Genomic DNA, 17,748 nt, shown 5'->3' with positions numbered 1-17,748 from the left:
GGAAAATTGTCAGAGCAAAAAGGAAGCAGGTGTTCTTCCAAGTAAACCTTGTACTTTGCTTGATTCATGCGTCCTTCACAAAGACAAATCAGCTCAATTCCAGCCTTGCAGAAACATCCCCACATCATCACCGATCCTCCACCAAATTTCACAGTGGGTGCGAGACTATGGCTTGTAGGCCTCTCCAGGTCTCCGTCTAACCATTAGACGACAAGGTGTTGGGCAAAGCTGAAAATTTCACTCGTTAGAGAAGATGACCTTACTCCATTCCTCTATGGTCCAATCCTTATGGTCTTTTGCAAACTTCAGCCTGGCTTTTCTTTGCTTCTCATTGATGAAGGGCTTTTTTCTAGCTTTGCACGACTTCAGCCCTGCCCCTAGGAGCCTGTTTCGAACCGTCTTCGCTGTGCACTTCACCCCAGCTGCTGTTTGCCATTCTTTTTGTAGGTCACTTGATCACTCCTACGGTTGTTGAGTGACATTCGAATGAGTGGACGGTCATTTCGGTCAGTCGTTTTCGCCCTTTGCCAGTCAGCTTTGTTGTCCCCAATGTCTGTTGCTTGACATTGTTCTTATGAACCGCCGTCTTTGAAATTTTCAGGATGGAAGCAACTTTTCCTCACTCAAAGCTTTTCTTTTCAACTCTTTTGTCACGCTAAATAGTTATTTTTTTATTCAAATTACTTTTGAGGTACTACTTGCACTGTTTTTGCCATCTAGCTGGTCCTATTGCAAGAGGATAGTGATGACCAGAACAGCGGTTTTAATTATTTTCTTCATTAAATTAGATTTGGTTCAGGTAATCACCTAATCAGTATCTCATTAAGTAAAATGAGGTGTGCTTGTGTTGGAATTTAACAGACACTGGAATGGAATAGCTGCCATACATGTAGGTGGAGGGGTGGAGGGGTTTGAGTACCCGAGTGACCCTAGGAGCTATGTTGTCTGGGGCTATATGCCCCTGGTAGGGTCTCCCAAGGCAAACAGGTCTTAGGCGACGGGTCAGACTAAGAGCGGTTCAAACCCCCCTTAATGAAGAACAACATTATGAGTACCGTGACGTCGCCCGGTATGGCGCAGCCGGGGCCCCACCCTGGAGCCAGGCCCGGGGTTGGGGCTCGTATGCGAGCGCCTGGTGGCCGGGCCTTCCCCCATGGGGCCCGGCTGGGCTCAGCCCGAACGGGCGACGTGGGGCCGCCCTCCCGTGGGCTCACCACCCACAGGAGGGACCATAAGGGGCCGGTGCGAAGAGGATCGGGCGGCAGTCGAAGGCAGGGGCCTAGGCAACCCGATCTCTGGACACGGAAACTAGCTCTAGGGACGTGGAATGTCACCTCGCTGGCGGGGAAGGAGCCTGAGTTAGTGCGTGAGGTTGAGAGGTTCCGATTAGAGGTAGTCGGGATCACCTCTACGCACGGCTTGGGCTCTGGAACCACACTCCTTGAGAGAGGATGGACTCTTCACCACTCTGGAGTTGCCCATGGTGAGAGGCGGCGGGCTGGTGTGGGTTTGCTTATAGCTCCCCAGCTCTGCCGCCATGTGTTGGAGTTTACCCCGGTGAACGAGAGGGTCGTTTCCCTGCGCCTACGGGTCGGGGATAGGTCTCTCACTGTTGTTTGTGCCTACGGGCCGAACGGCAGTGCAGAGTACCCGACCTTCTTGGAGTCTCTGGGAGGGGTGCTGGAAAGTGCTCCGACTGGGGACTCTATTGTTCTACTGGGGGACTTCAACGCCCACGTGGGCAACGACAGTGACACCTGGAGGGGTGTGATTGGGAGGAACGGCCCCCCTGATCTGAATCCGAGTGGTGTTCAGTTATTGGACTTCTGTGCTAGTCACAGTTTGTCCATAACGAACACCATGTTCAAGCATAAGGGTGTCCATCAGTGCACGTGGCACCAGGACACCCTAGGCCGCAGGTCGATGATCGACTTTGTTGTCGTCTCATCTGACCTGCGGTCGTATGTCTTGGACACTCGGGTGAAGAGAGGGGCGGAGCTGTCAACTGATCACCACCTGGTGGTGAGTTGGATCCGATGGCGGGGGAGGAGGCTGGACAGACTCGGCAGGCCCAAGCGTACTGTAAGGGTCTGCTGGGAACGTCTGGCCGAGTCTCCTGTCAGAGAGATCTTTAACTCCCACCTCCGGCAGAGCTTCGACTGGATCCCGAGGGAGGCTGGAGATATTGAGTCCGAGTGGACCATGTTCTCCACCGCCATTGTCGAAGCGGCTGCTCGGAGCTGTGGCCGTAAGGTCTCCGGTGCCTGTCGAGGCGGCAATCCCCGAACCCGGTGGTGGACACCGGAAGTAAGGGATGCCGTCAAGCTGAAGAAGGAGTCCTATCAGGCCTGGTTGGCTTGTGGGACTCCTGACGCAGCTGACGAGTACCGACAGGCCAAGCGGGCTGCAGCCCGGGTGGTTGTGGAAGCAAAAACTCGGGCCTAGGAGGAGTTCGGTGAGGCCATGGAGAAGGACTATCAGCTGGCCTCGAAGAGATTCTGGCAAACCATCCGGCGCCTCAGGAGAGGGAAACAGTGCCCTACCAACGCTGTTTACAGTAGAGGTGGGCAGCTGTTGACCTCAACTGAGGATGTCGTCGGGCGGTGGAAGGAGTACTTCGAGGATCTCCTCAATCCCGCTGTCACTTCTTCCATTGAGGAAGCAGAGGATGAGGGCTCAGAGGTGGACTCGTCCATCACCCGGGCTGAAGTCACTGAGGTGGTCAAGAAACTCCTCGGTGGCAAGGCACCGGGGGTGGATGAGATCCGCCCTGAGTACCTCAAGTCTCTGGATGTTGTGGGGCTGTCTTGGTTGACACGCCTGTGCAACATCGCGTGGCGGTCGTGGACAGTGCCTCTGGGATGGCAGACCGGGGTGGTGGTCCCTCTTTTTAAGAAGGGGGACTGGAGGGTGTGTTCCAACTATAGGGGGATCACACTTCTCAGCCTCCCCGGGAAAGTCTATGCCAGGGTTCTGGAGAGGAGAATACGGCCGATAGTAGAACCTCGGATTCAGGAGGAACAGTGTGGTTTTCGTCCGGGCCGTGGAACACTGGACCAGCTCTATACCCTCTACGGGGTGTTGGAGGGTTCATGGGAGTTTGCCCAACCAATCCACATGTGTTTTGTGGATTTGGAGAAGGCATTTGACTGTGTCCCTCGCGGCATCTTGTGGAGGGTGCTTGGGGAATATGGGGTCCTGGGTCCTTTGCTAAGGGCTGTCAGGTCCCTGTACAACCGAAGCAGGAGCTTGGTCCGCATTGCCGGCAGTAAGTCAGACTTGTTCCCAGTGCATGTTGGACTCCGGCAGGGCTGCCCTTTGTCACCGGTTCTGTTCGTAATTTTTATGGACAGAATTTCTAGGCGCAGCCAGGGGCCGGAGGGTGTCAGGTTTGGGGACCACACGATTTCGTCTCTGCTCTTTGCGGATGATGTTGTCGTGTTGGCCCCTTCAAGCCAGGACCTTCAGCATGCACTTGGACGGTTTGCAGCCGAGTGTGAAGCGGTGGGGATGAAAATCAGTACCTCCAAATCCGAGGCCATGGTCCTCAGTCGGAAAAGGGTGGCTTGCCCACTTCAGGTTGGTGGAGAGTGCCTGCCTCAAGTGGAGGAGTTTAAGTATCTAGGGGTCTTGTTCACGAGTGAGGGAAGGATGGAACGGGAGATTGACAGACGGATCGGTGCAGCTTCTGCAGTAATGCAGTCGATGTATCGGTCTGTCGTGGTGAAGAAAGAGCTGAGCCGCAAGGCGAAGCTCTCGATTTACCAGTCAATCTACGTTCCTACTCTCACCTATGGTCATGAGCTTTGGGTCATGACCGAAAGGACAAGATCCCGGATACAGGCGGCCGAAATGAGCTTTCTCCGCAGGGTGGCCGGGCGATCCCTTAGAGATAGGGTGAGAAGCTCGGTCACCCGGGAGGAGCTCAGAGTAGAGCCGCTGCTCCTCCACATCGAGAGGTGTCAGCTGAGGTGGCTTGGGCATCTTTTTCGGATGCCTCCGGAACGCCTTCCTGGGAAGGTGTTCCGGTCCCGTCCCACCGGGAGGAGACCCCGGGGAAGACCTAGGACACGCTGGAGGGACTATGTCTCCCGGCTGGCCTGGGAACGCCTCGGTGTCCCCCCGGAAGAGCTAGAGGAAGTGTCTGGGGAGAGGGAGGTCTGGGCATCCCTGCTTAGACTGCTGCCCCCGCGACCCGGCCCCGGATGAAGCGGAAGAAGATGGTATGGTATGGTACATGTAGAGATGCTAATTTAATAAAAAATAGGCGTGGTCTCTTAATGTTTTCCAAAGCTGTATATAGCAAAAGCACTGGCAATATTTTAAGGTTTCTAGAATATAAGGTAAGATCAGAGGAGTGTTCAAATCATTACCTGAATCCATTTTTCAGTAGTGACTATTCGATAACGGACCCGGCATTTGTCATACCAATAGTTCCCCTTCCATTTCACATTCAGTGAGTTGTCAGAGCCACTGACTGATATTATGTTAGGAAGTGGTGGTTTTACTGTTTCATTCAACAAAAAGAAAGCAGATTTTCACTTAGATTCTTTATAAAACTGTTCAGAAGTGAAAAAAATGATGCGAGAAAATATTTCTCTTCAATTCATCACTATGAGGTACTAAATGTAAGGAATACTAGCATTCTAAATCAACAAGCAAATGGTAATTACTTGATTTACTTCCTATCACCTCATGAGGTTTGGACCACAATTCCATTCCATTCATCTTGTTCTGTATTCTTATAGTTATATTAAATTCTGAAATATAGTTGAAAATAGCTGTACAAGATCGAACAGTAGTGTCCCTGAAATGAAGGTACATGGTCAGTTAAAAATACTGCATATCAGTGCTGTCATGGCAAGTATTTCTGTTGATGTATTGTAAGTAATTCTGCACTAGTTCAAAGTCTGGCTGATTACCCTTGATAGCAATACAATATACTGAAGTTCTAATAATTTGGTAATAATACAGCAATAACATGTGACTTTTGGTTCTATATTTACAATGACATAAACATACTTACTTGCTGAAAATGAGAGAGTACATACATTCCTCATTGATGTCATATTTATGACTCCAAATACATTGAGTATATGGAATAGACATAGTATACTCAGTAGGTCGTAAATAACAAGAAATGTTTACCAAATCTGAAAATACAAACAAATTGGGAATAAAAAATGATTGAGAATTAAATTGAGTATTTAAAATGATCTAAACATTCCAAATCTATTCACAAATAAAATAAGTACATATAGTACATGAAAACTGAGAGGCATGAGAGAAATAGAATGCTATAAAACGTTTACTTCAGTCTCAGCAGATAATCTAAAAAGCTTGGGTTCTTGGAAGATACTTAAGCAGTTCTTCACATGAAAACAGTGGGGGAGTCCTGTACGTTCTTCAAAGAAAAATGTGAGAAGGGTATTTCAAAAAATTCCATTAAAGTATTCTTTGAATAACTACTTAAACAACGTAAGCCCTCAAAACCCTAACCCCTATTAGCGGCCTGGGGTGGTCTAGCGATCTGGGCTTCCAATGTGCTTCTCTTTCTCTGCTCTCTCTATCAATAATGCATAAAAGCCTGAAATAATACTTACCATTAAAGGGTTCTTCGAACAATGTTGTAACAAAGGTCCTCTCCGTTACCTAGTGTCCCTGGCTTACTTTGTACATTGCTAGTTGACATGCATGAAGTTAAGTCATTCTTACTATTGGTAGCATACAGTGATAACTAATAGCGATTGATGGTAATTCAGACTAACAACACAGCATGGGTTTAGATCAATTATTGAATTCCAGATCTGTTAGGTGTTGTTGTAGGGGGTCCACGTCCACATTGGTTGGTGGATTGGCCTGCAAGGAAAAGGGCTTTTTGGACCTCTTTCTCCGCCTAATTGTTGTACCTCCGGCTGTTCCCCATCGGCTATCCGACAAACGTATAGATGTCGGATAGTTTCAATTTGAAAACCCTAAAAATATCCTCTTGAACCCTTTCCTTTTTAGAGCGTACTATACATCTGAAAGTAGCACATTTAAAAATACTAGTAAAGTATTAGCAAAAACCTGGTCTGATATTGTAAGGTTGGGGGGACATATCCTACCGTGAGACACAGGGACTCTGGGCCCACAGTGGCTAGTGTCAGTGACACATGTGTGTTTGTCATTGGCACAGTGCTTCAGATCATCCAACTTCACAGTTATCTCTGGATAATATAAGAGTGAAACCAAAAACATCTCAAATGAATGGTTGCGACCTGAATGCCTGTCCATTCCCATAGTATACTGTTTTTGAATTTAAGGGAATAGGATATAATTTTCAATGGTCATAAAGTGACTTTGATAAGGGTTCCAATGATGTGGGCCAACCCTAAGATAACACACAGAGTATAGTTGATCAATTCCCTCAGTAGTTACTCAAGGACAAGATATATATGTCCTCACAGTACTTCTTTATGCATTGCATTCAGGTATTTCAAGAATGTGTAAATTTTTATAGAACAGATATTAATTACACAACTATACATGCTACATTTGACACATTTGTCCGTTTAAAAAGTCATACAATTTTACATATTTAACAAAATAAAAAAATCTGACAGGGTTGTCCAAAGAGAAGACAGAAAAGGACAAGCAGTTGTCATAGAGGGTATACAGAGGGAGACAGGGTAGGGTGGGTATACAGAGGGAGACAGGGTAGGGTGGGTATACAGAGGGAGACAGGGTAGGGTGGGTATACAGAGGGAGACAGGGTAGGTTGGGTACACAGAGGGAGACAGGGTAGGGTGGGTACACAGAGGGAGACAGGGTAGGGTGGGTACACAGAGGGAGACAGTGTAGGGTGGGTACACAGAGGGAGACAGGGTAGGGTGGGTACACAGAGGGAGACAGGGTAGGGTGGGTACACAGAGGGAGACAGTGTAGGGTGGGTACACAGAGGGAGACAGGGTAGGGTGGGTATACAGAGGGAGACAGGGTAGGGTGGGTATACAGAGGGAGACAGGGTAGGGTGGGTATACAGAGGGAGACAGGGTAGGGTTGGTATACAGAGGGAGACAGGGTAGGATGGATATACAGAGGGAGACAGGGTAGGGTGGGTATACAGAGGGAGACCGGGTAGTGTGGGTATACAGAGGGAGACAGGGTAGGGTGGGTACACAGAGGGAGACAGGGTAGGGTGGGTATACAGAGGGAGACAGGGTAGGGTGAGTATACAGAGGGAGACAGGGTATGGTGGGTATACAGAGGGAGACAGGGTAGGATGGATATACAGAGGGAGACAGGGTAGGGTGGGTATACAGAGGGAGACAGGGTAGGGTGGGTATACAGAGGGAGACAGGGTAGGGTGAGTATACAGAAGACCATAATTATGTCTGTACTATACCATATTATGGCAAGAACAGCTCAAGTAAGCGAAGAGAAACGACAGTCCATAAATACTTTAAGACATGACGATCAGTCAATCTGGAACCTTTCAAAGAGGTTTATTTTTTTCAAGTGAAATCTCAAAAAACATCAAGTGCTATGATGAAACTGGCTATCATGAAGGACTGCTACAGGAAAGGAATAACCATTTACTACACTGTGGACAAAAAGTTAGAGATATCAGCCTAAAAAAAATCAGCAATTAACTGCACCTCAGATTGCAGCACAAATTAATGCTTCACAGAGTTCAAGTAACAGACAGGTCTCAACATAAATTGTTCAAAGGACACTGTGTGAATCCAGGCTTTATGATTAAATTATTGCAAAGAAACCACTACTGAACTATTGAATAGTTAGAAGAGACTTGCGTGGGCCAAGAAACACAAAAAACTGACCATAGACCAACGAAAAACTGTCATTTGGTTAGATGACTCCAAATTTGAGATTTGTGGTTCCAACCACTGTATTTGTGAGACGCAGAGTGGGTGAATGGATGATCTCCGCCTGCCTGATTCCCACCATTAAGCTTGGAGGAGGAGGTGTGATGGTGGGGGCATGCTTTTTTGTCCATAATTCCACCACACTCAACCAGCATGGCAACCACAGCATTCTGCCATTCCATCTGGTTTGCACTTAGTGTGACTATTATTTGTTTTTCAACAAGACAACGCACTTCCAGGCTGTATAAGGGCTATTTGACCAAGGAGAGTCATAGTGCAGCATCAGATGACCTGGCCTCCACAATTGTTAATTAAAATATTCGTTAAATACATATTTTTCAGTGGCAGTTGACAAGCCGCTAAATGACTAAATAGATTCAGAAAAGACAGTAATTAAACAAAAACTATTTTTCATTTTGGTTGACAATAAAGAGAAGACAAAATTATCTTTGTGATGAATGTCTTGTATAAGTACCATAGTTGAATAGGAGGATATTGGAAAGACAGCTTCAGTGTTTTTTGGTCAAATCAAAAACATGAATGGTCATTAGCAGATATTTTTTTATTTCCCACCCCAATGTTGCAATGTTATTCTTGGTGGAAAAGAGATGTCATGCTGTAACAGTTACACGCTCTTTCCCTCTCCGGCGTTCCACTTCGCCTGCTTACTAACCACCGGCTGGAGACTGATGGCAGCAGCGCACTCCATGGACACAAATATTTAGTTATAAATGCTGAATTGGCTTTAGTTAAATAAGAATATTTGTTAATTTGTTAGTTTATTTCAAAACCCCCTTAATGATGATAAAGACTTTGAATTCCGTGACGTCGCCCGGTATGGCGCAGCCGGGGCCCCACCCTGGAGCCAGGCCCGGGGTTGGGGCTCGTAAGCGAGCGCCTGGTGGCCGGGCCTTTCCCCATGGGGCCCGGCCGGGCTCAGCCCGAACGGGCGACGTGGGGCCGCCTTCCCGTGGGCTCACCACCCACGGGACGGACCATAAGGGGCCGGTGCGAAGTGGATCGGGCGGCAGTCGAAGGCAGGGGCCTAGACAACCCGATCTCTGGACACGGAAACTAGCTCTAGGGACGTGGAATGTCACCTCGCTGGCGGGGAAGGAGCCTGAGTTAGTGCGTGAGGTTGAGAGGTTCCGATTAGAGGTAGTCGGGATCACCTCTACGCACGGCTTGGGCTCTGGAACCACACTCCTTGAGAGAGGATGGACTCTTCATCCCTCTGGAGTTGCCCATGGTGAGAGGCGGCGGGCTGGTGTGGGTTTGCTTATAGCTCCCCAGCTCTGCCGCCATGTGTTGGAGTTTACCCCGGTGAACGAGAGGGTCGTTTCCCTGCGCCTACGGGTCGGGGATAGGTCTCTCACTGTTGTTTGTGCCTATGGGCCGAACGGCAGTGCAGAGTACCCGACCTTCTTGGAGTCTCTGGGAGGGGTGCTGGAAAGTGCTCCGACTGGGGACTCTATCGTTCTACTGGGTGACTTCAACACCCACATGGGCAACGACAGTGACACCTGGAGGGGCGTGATTGGGAGGAACGGCCCCCCTGATCTGAACCCGAGTGGTGTTCAGTTATTGGACTTCTGTGCTAGTCACAGTTTGTCCATAACGAACACCATGTTCATGCATAAGGGTGTCCATCAGTGCACGTGGCACCAGGACACCCTAGGCCGCAGGTCGATGATCGACTTTGTTGTCGTCTCATCTGACCTGCGGCCGTATGTCTTGGACACTCGGGTGAAGAGAGGGGCGGAGCTGTCAACTGATCACCACCTGGTGGTGAGTTGGATCCGATGGCGGGGGAGGAAGCTGGACAGACTCGGCAGGCCCAAGCGTACTGTAAGGGTCTGCTGGGAACGTCTGGCCGAGTCTCCTGTCAGAGAGATCTTTAACTCCCACCTCCGGCAGAGCTTCGACTGGATCCCGAGGGAGGCTGGAGATATTGAGTCCGAGTGGACCATGTTCTCCACCGCCATTGTCGAAGCGGCCGCTCGGAGCTGTGGCCGTAAGGTCTCTGGTGCCTGTCGAGGCGGCAATCCCCGAACCCGGTGGTGGACACCGGAAGTAAGGGATGCCATCAAGCTGAAGAAGGAGTCCTATCAGGCCTGGTTGGCTTGTGGGACTCCTGAGGCAGCTGACGGGTACCGGCAGGCCAAGCGGGCTGCAGCCCGGGTGGTTGCGGCGGCAAAAACTCGGGCCTGGGAGGAGTTCGGTGAGTCCATGGAGAAGGACTATCGGCTGGCCTCGAAGAGATTCTGGCAAACCATTCGCGAATCAGGAGAGGGAAACAGTGCCCTACCAACGCTGTTTACAGTAGAGGTGGGCAGCTATTGACCTCAACTGAGGATGTCGTCGGGCGGTGGAAGGAGTACTTCGAGGATCTCCTCAATCCCGCTGTCACGTCTTCCATTGAGGAAGCAGAGGATGAGGGCTCAGAGGTGGACTCGTCCATCACCCGGGCTGAAGTCACAGAGGTGGTCAAGAAACTCCTCGGTGGCAAGGCACCGGGGGTGGATGAGATCCGCCCTGAGTACCTCAAGTCTCTGGATGTTGTGGGGCTGTCTTGGTTGACACGCCTGTGCAACATCGCGTGGCGGTCGGGGACAGTGCCTCTGGGATGGCAGACCGGGGTGGTGGTCCCTCTTTTTAAGAAGGGGGACCGGAGGGTGTGTTCCAACTATAGGGGATCACACTTCTCAGCCTCCCCGGGAAAGTCTATGCCAGGGTTCTGGAGAGGAGAATACGGCCGATAGTAGAACCTCGGATTCAGGAGGAACAGTGTGGTTTTCGTCCGGGCCGTGGAACACTGGACCAGCTCTATACCCTCTACGGGGTGTTGGAGGGTTCATGGGAGTTTGCCCAACCAATCCACATGTGTTTTGTGGATTTGGAGAAGGCATTCGACTGTGTCCCTCGCGGCATCTTGTGGAGGGTGCTTCGGGAATATGGGGTCCTGGGTCCTTTGCTAAGGGCTGTCAGGTCCCTGTACGACCGAAGCAGGAGCTTGGTCCGCATTGCCGGCAGTAAGTCAGACTTGTTCCCAGTGCATGTTGGACTCCGGCAGGGCTGCCCTTTGTCGCCGGTTCTGTTCGTAATTTTTATGGACAGAATTTCTAGGCGCAGCCAGGGGCCGGGGGGTGTCAGGTTTGGGGACCACACAATTTCATCTCTGCTCTTTGCGGATGATGTTGTCATGTTGGCCCCTTCTAACCAGGACCTTCAGCATGCACTGGGACGGTTTGCAGCCGAGTGTGAAGCGGTGGGGATGAGAATCAGCACCTCCAAATCCGAGGCCATGGTCCTCAGTCGGAAAAGGGTGGCTTGCCCACTTCAGGTTGGTGGAGAGTGCCTGCCTCAAGTGGAGGAGTTTAAGTATCTAGGGGTCTTGTTCACGAGTGAGGGAAGGATGGAACGGGAGATTGACAGACGGATCGGTGCAGCTTCTGCAGTAATGCAGTCGATGTATCGGTCTGTCGTGGTGAAGAAAGAGCTGAGCCGCAAGGCGAAGCTCTCGATTTACCAGTCAATCTACGTTCCTACTCTCACCTATGGTCATGAGCTTTGGGTCATGACCGAAAGGACAAGATCCCGGATACAGGCGGCCGAAATGAGCTTTCTCCGCAGGGTGGCTGGGCGATCCCTTAGAGATAGGGTGAGAAGCTCGGTCACCCGGGAGGAGCTCAGAATAGAGCCGCTGCTCCTCCACATCGAGAGGGGTCAGCTGAGGTGGCTTGGGCATCTGTTTCGGATGCCTCCGGAACGCCTTCCTGGGAAGGTGTTCCGGTCCCGTCCCACCGGGAAGAGACCCCGGGGAAGACCTAGGACACGCTGGAGGGACTATGTCTCCCGGCTGGCCTGGGAACGCCTCGGTGTCCCCCCGGAAGAGCTAGAGGACGTGTCTGGGGAGAGGGAGGTCTGGGCATCCCTGCTTAGACTGCTGCCCCCGCGACCCGGCCCCGGATAAGCGGAAGAAGATGGATGGATGGATGTTAGTTTATTGTGTTTCTCTAGTCACTGAGATTGCAGTTGTGTTTTAAAGAACAAGTTAGATACTTACAAAAATAGTCTCACCCTGGGTTCAAAGAGAAGCGCAGGGGGGAGTGCTTGAGCCAATTCCCCCCACACACTGCCCTGGGTTAGAAGAAGTCATAGTAACTTTGGTGGTCACAGCATCATTTTTATGAATGTTTTGGAATTTCCACAATAACGTTGTGGAAATTCTCTATTTTTCATGTCCGTCCTGTAATGATGGCCAGTGCTTGTTCAGAATGGCGCCTCCTGTGGCCGTATTTGTCATTTTTCGGCTTTCACTCATGGTGTCACTTTCCATTGACATAATGCAGTGAAGGCGGTGGGGGGGTGTATGATATGATAATTGATTATGATTGGAAAGAGTTGAGTGTAGGGTTCAAAGCAAATAAAAATTGGTACTTATAAAGAGTTACATGAAACATTAGATTTTCTGTTTGCACAGTTATAACAGAACATTGGCATCTGTTATATTTTACATCTTCCATTCACAAGATTTTTTTTTAATTTGTTTATTTGAAAATTGTTTTGTTTGATGTAAGGTCTAACATTTTAATGGTTTAATAGCATAAATCTAATAATTTTTTATTTGTCTAAGCAAAGTCCAGACTGATCAGACAACAGTATCTCATTCTACTGCCAGGTGCTATCGGACATACAACAGCACATTGAATGAAACGTCAACGTAACAGTTCTGGATGGACTGTTGTACAGATTTACCCGTTTGTGTTGAAGTTATCCGTTCACAGGTCAGGACATCACAAACCCCTTTCTGGTGACAAATCACACCACTGACTGGACACAGACATCTGAATTGTGAGTACAACAACATGTTCTAGAAGAATCACTACAACTACACTGGACAGGTCTGTTCCAAATCTTCCTGACCACTCACATGGCAGAAGACTCCAGAGTCAGATCACTTGGAACCACACTCACATTACAGATGAGCTACGGACAGCGAAATGAGAGAAGCAGAGATGAAAGAAGGCATCTTCTGGACCGAATGACTGGAAAGGTCACATGGTCCCAACCACAGTGGGAACCACTGTTGGTGCCAATTTACTAAGTGAGTAAAATTGAAATGGGAACCTCTTCACTAGAAACCTCTCACATTTCAGATACACACTCTCACCGACATTTGTTAAGACCTGATACTTTCTCAGGCCCCCACCAAAGTGACTGCCATAACTGAGATTGGAACTTTAAATCACAGATACAAGACAGAAGACTGAAGACCAGAACTACAGGACATTTAATGGTAATTAGCTTCATTCCTAACAACCAATAGTTTTCTTAAATTGACTGGTACTTTGATCTCTTATGTGTGTATGTTCATTCCTCACAAGGCAGGTAGAGGACTACATATGATCACCACCCAAACATTGGTCATTGATACTTGTTTTGTTGTGAAGTTGCTAAATAGTCATAATTACCACAACAATCATGATGTTTAATAGTGCCATATTTCTTTTCAAAGGTAGAAACTGTCACTAGTAGATTCATTGGAGTTGAGTGTTGTGTTACGTTCAGGATACATTGAGTCGTTTGTATGATGTTTATGCATGAATTATGATTGGGGGACTTTGATTGTTTAAAGGGATTATTGGGAATTAAATATGCATTTAATTAATATGTCAAGTTAAGTCTGGTTCTGATGGACATGGGTTAGATTGATTGTAACCTGAGACTTGATGTGTATGGTAAAGATCGATCACCATGGTCACTCCGACTGCAATGTCATATAGTGCTATGTGCCTGTCAGAGCAAGGTAGGGGTAGAGCTGGTGAATTATGTGGGATGAGAGGGGGGTTCAAAAAAGGTTATGAGTAAAAGATTGTATGAACGGTCTGTGGGGGGGGGGGGGGGGGGGGTAATAATTGTACAGTTGTTTTTCAGGGTCTTCCTTCTCTGGGAGGAGAGGGTGTTGGGATTCTTGAGATGCAGGGGGGTTGAGCAGGTGTTACCTTTGGTTCATTCTCTGAAAGTTACCAATAAATAAGAGTTGGACTTCTCCTGGTTTGCAGTTGAAATCGTATTTTACCCTCTATTAGAATCAAGATGGTGTCTGTGGTTAGTGATACACCAGTGACAACCCTGATTTACAAAATAGGTCACAGAACGGAAGAACGAAAAAAAGATACATTCCAGAAATATACGATGCGCCGAAGAAGCGTTTTCTTAATGTTTATAGAACTCAAATACCTCAGTTCAAGCAGCTGATGGATCAGCATGACATGAAGGATGGAAAAAACGGTCCGCTTTGTGTTTGTTTATCCGGCTTCTAACGTGAAGTTGTACATTTCAGCCATGGGAGCTGAATATACAAACGACACATGTTGCGTTAACCTCAACAGTGGTCCCATACAGTGTATGTCACAAATACATAAATCTCAACAGTGGTGTGAGAGTATCCTGTGTCATGTGTAGTGATCAGTTTTGATTAGTGGAAGTTCCTGAGATCGCAAATAAATACATCAAGGCGTGTTGTCTTCCTATGGTGTCCATGACAGCTGTTGGTTAGGGCTGGGTCTGGATATAGCTCCTCCCCGGAGGAGTGTTAGAACCTCTTTGGTCAGTAATCTTTGTTACATGGAAAAGGTTATGTATTTGAACGGATCTAAAATATGTCAGCTAGAACAAACGATGCATTCTGCCCAAAATTGCCAGGGTATACAGATTCAGACATTGAAAGGTTCATTCATAGACTACTAGAGAAATACAGGGTACATTTAAACCTTTGTTCGGAGTATATGAATGGTATATACTGCCAAAGCTATTTTACTTCATGGTGCAACAACGTTAGTTTTTCTTTCATTCGTGAATGACAATACGCTAACTATCAATATACACTCACCTAAAGTACTTTTAGGAACACCATACTAAAACTGTGTTTGACCCACTTTCGCCTTCAGAACTGCCTTAATTCTACGTGGCATTGATTCAACAAGGTGCTGAAAGCATTCTTTAGAAATGTTGGCCCATATTGATAGGATAGTATCTTGCAGTTGATGGAGATTTGCGGGAAACACATCCAGGGCACGAAGCTCCCGTTCCACCACATCCCAAAGATGCTCTATTGGGTTGAGATCTGGTGACTGTGGGGGCCATTTCAGTACAGTGAACTCATTGTCATGTTCAAGAAACCAATTTGAAATGATTCGAGCTTTGTGACATGGTGCATTATCCTACTGGAAGTAGCCATCAGAGCATGGGTACATGGTGGTCATAAAGGGATGGACATGGTCAGAAACAATGCTCAGGTAGGCCGTGGCATTTAAACGATGCCCAATTGGCACTAAGGGACCTAAGGTGTGCCAAGAAAACATCCCCCACACCATTACACCACCACCAGCCTGGACAGTGGTAACAAGGCATGATGGATCCATGTTCTCATTCTGTTTACGCCAAATTCTGACTCTACCATCTGAATGTCTCATCAGAAATCGAGACTCATCAGACCAGGCAACATTCTTCCAGTCTTCAACTGTCCAATTTTGGTGGGCTCGTGCAAATTGTAGCCTCTTTTTCCTATTTGTAGTGGAGATGAGTGGTACCCGGTGGGGTCTTCTGCTGTTGTAGCCCATCCGCCTCAAGGTTGTGCGTGTTGTGGCTTCACAAATGCTTTGCTGCATACCTCGGTTGTAACAAGTGGTTATTTCAGTCAAAGTTGCTCTTCTATCAGCTTGAATCAGTCGGCCCATTCTCCTCTGACCTCTAGCATCAACAACGCATTTTCACCCACAGGACTGCCGCATACTGGATGTTTTTCCCTTTTCACACCATTCTTTGTTAACCCTAGAAATGGTTGTGGATGAAAATCCCAGTAACTGAGCAGATTGTGAAATACTCTGACTGGCCCGTCTGGCACCAACAAACATGCCACGCTCAAAATTGCTTAAATCACCTTTCTTTCCCATTCTGACATTCAGTTTGGAGTTCAGGAGATTGTCTTGACCAGGACCACACCCCTAAATGCATTGAAGCAACTGCCATGTGATTGGTTGATTAGATAATTGCATTAATGAGAAATTGAACAGGTGTTCCTAATAATCCTTTAGGTGAGTGTAGGTGATAATAACTGACTTTTCGTCAAGTGAAAAGACGAGGGAATTGTGGAAACCCCTGCTCTTTTACTGCCCAAGGGGTTTTGATCTAGCCTATATTACCCAAAAAATCATGCACGGATGCGTAATTCAAAAATCCACAAGAAATAGTCACAAAATAAACAGTTTCAATTTAGGCTTATTATAACATAGCTGCTAAAGGTTGTAGCCAGCATAGTTTGTGTCTATCCTGACCCATAAAGCATGCACAGGTGCATACTCCGATAATCCACCAGAAATAGTTGCAATATAATCCTAACTAGTATTAGTTTAGGCTTACTATAACACAGCTACTGAAAGATTTTGTCTATCTGGAACAAATTCTAATGCATAACTTGCTTTGAATTTGACAAGATTCGAACATGGGACTTGTTGGTTGCAGGGCAGCGTCTCTAAGCACTACGCTATTTAACAAAGGGTAGTCAGGCAGTCACCCACCCACCCAGTCAGTCAGTCAGTCAGTGAGAGCCATTCGCTCATTTTGGTTGGCTCCGCTTACATGGTCCAGTAAAAAGTGTGTAGCCCCACAAGAAGATTAATCATGTTGCTACCTAGCTTCAATATGTTGTAAGAGTTGTTATTTTCATGCAAGTCTAATTTGTTTTTCTTTTGATTACCAGTTAATGCTGTCATAACTGATTTCAATGGACAAATACGTAGCATTTGAGTTGTTTAGAGTCAGTTAATTGTTATGCATTAATTATTGCCCTTTATCTGTTTCAGAATAATAAGTTCTTCCACCAATTTGACAAGTCTGTGATATGGAAGTCTGTGAAATTTTTATTATAGTTTAATGAGGCAATGCTTTTCATTTGCCGAAAATGTGACTGAAACATAAGGGTTTGGGTTGCATTTTTTTGTCACTTTTAAAAATGATTAACAATCTGACTAAAACTGACCAAAATGAACACTGACCTCAACTCAATTGAGTTGGTTTGGATGGCAGAGTAAAGGAAAAACAGCCAACAAATAATGGCAGCATATGTGGGAACTCATTCAAGACTGTCCCGGGTGACTACATTAGCTGGTTGATGGAATTCCGAGGGTGTGCAAAGCTTTCATCAAGGCAAACAATGGCAACTTCAACAAATTTTAAATATAAATGTATTTTGCAATGTTTAACACTTTTTGGTTACTACATGATTCCATATGTGTTATTTAATAGTTCTGATGTACAGTAAAAATAAAGGAATACCCTTGAATGAGTAGGTGTGTCGAAATCTTTGACTGGTAATGTATCTTGGGGGCTGTTTGTGTTGATGAAAGTGAGTAAAGAGCTAAAGTTGTTTTAAATCACTATAAATCATTATATATAATGTTTCATACAGGTCTACACTCTCTCTTACGACTGTCTGCAATACACACCAAAAATTTACAGTGAACATTTTGTGTATTTTTTACCTTGAATATGGTGCCTCTCATGATTTTCTTCAGTATGGCAGGACTTCATAACTAAGTAAATAGAAGTGTTTCAGTGAAAAATAAATGCTATCATAGTAACCATGCTTTTCAGCAACAACAACATAACACCACTATTCATGACAAAATATGTCAAGCTTTGTCAAGTGAACAATGTTAACTGGAAGTTATTACAGTTTCCAGATAAAAAATGACAATAGTCTACCACAACATTAACATAATTGGAATAGAACTATAAATATCTAAATGCACTTACCATGGAAAAAGATGAATATACATGTTACTATCTGAGAACTGTTCTCTCTCTTTACTGTGAA

At 46.8% G+C, this 17,748-nt stretch overlaps 1 protein-coding gene across 1 annotated transcript in view; it reads right to left on the bottom strand.

The window, feature by feature from the left end:
* LOC109616505 (interleukin-6 receptor subunit beta) overlaps positions 1–17,748 on the bottom strand; it is a 32,878-nt gene that overhangs the window by 14,930 nt on the left and 200 nt on the right. Inside the window, exons 2-3 of the mRNA XM_034296484.1 lie at positions 17,688–17,741; positions 17,414–17,464 (exon numbers count right to left, since the gene is read on the bottom strand). Coding sequence (XP_034152375.1) covers positions 17,414–17,434 — 21 coding nt within the window. The 5' untranslated portion in view covers positions 17,435–17,464; positions 17,688–17,741. The remainder of the gene's footprint in view (positions 1–17,413; positions 17,465–17,687; positions 17,742–17,748) is intronic.

The sequence above is a fragment of the Esox lucius genome, chromosome 13, assembly GCF_011004845.1.
Source record: "Esox lucius isolate fEsoLuc1 chromosome 13, fEsoLuc1.pri, whole genome shotgun sequence".
Classification (NCBI taxonomy): domain Eukaryota; kingdom Metazoa; phylum Chordata; class Actinopteri; order Esociformes; family Esocidae; genus Esox; species Esox lucius.
The sequence above is the reverse complement of the archived record's forward strand: the minus strand, read 5'-3'. Positions and strand labels throughout refer to the sequence as shown.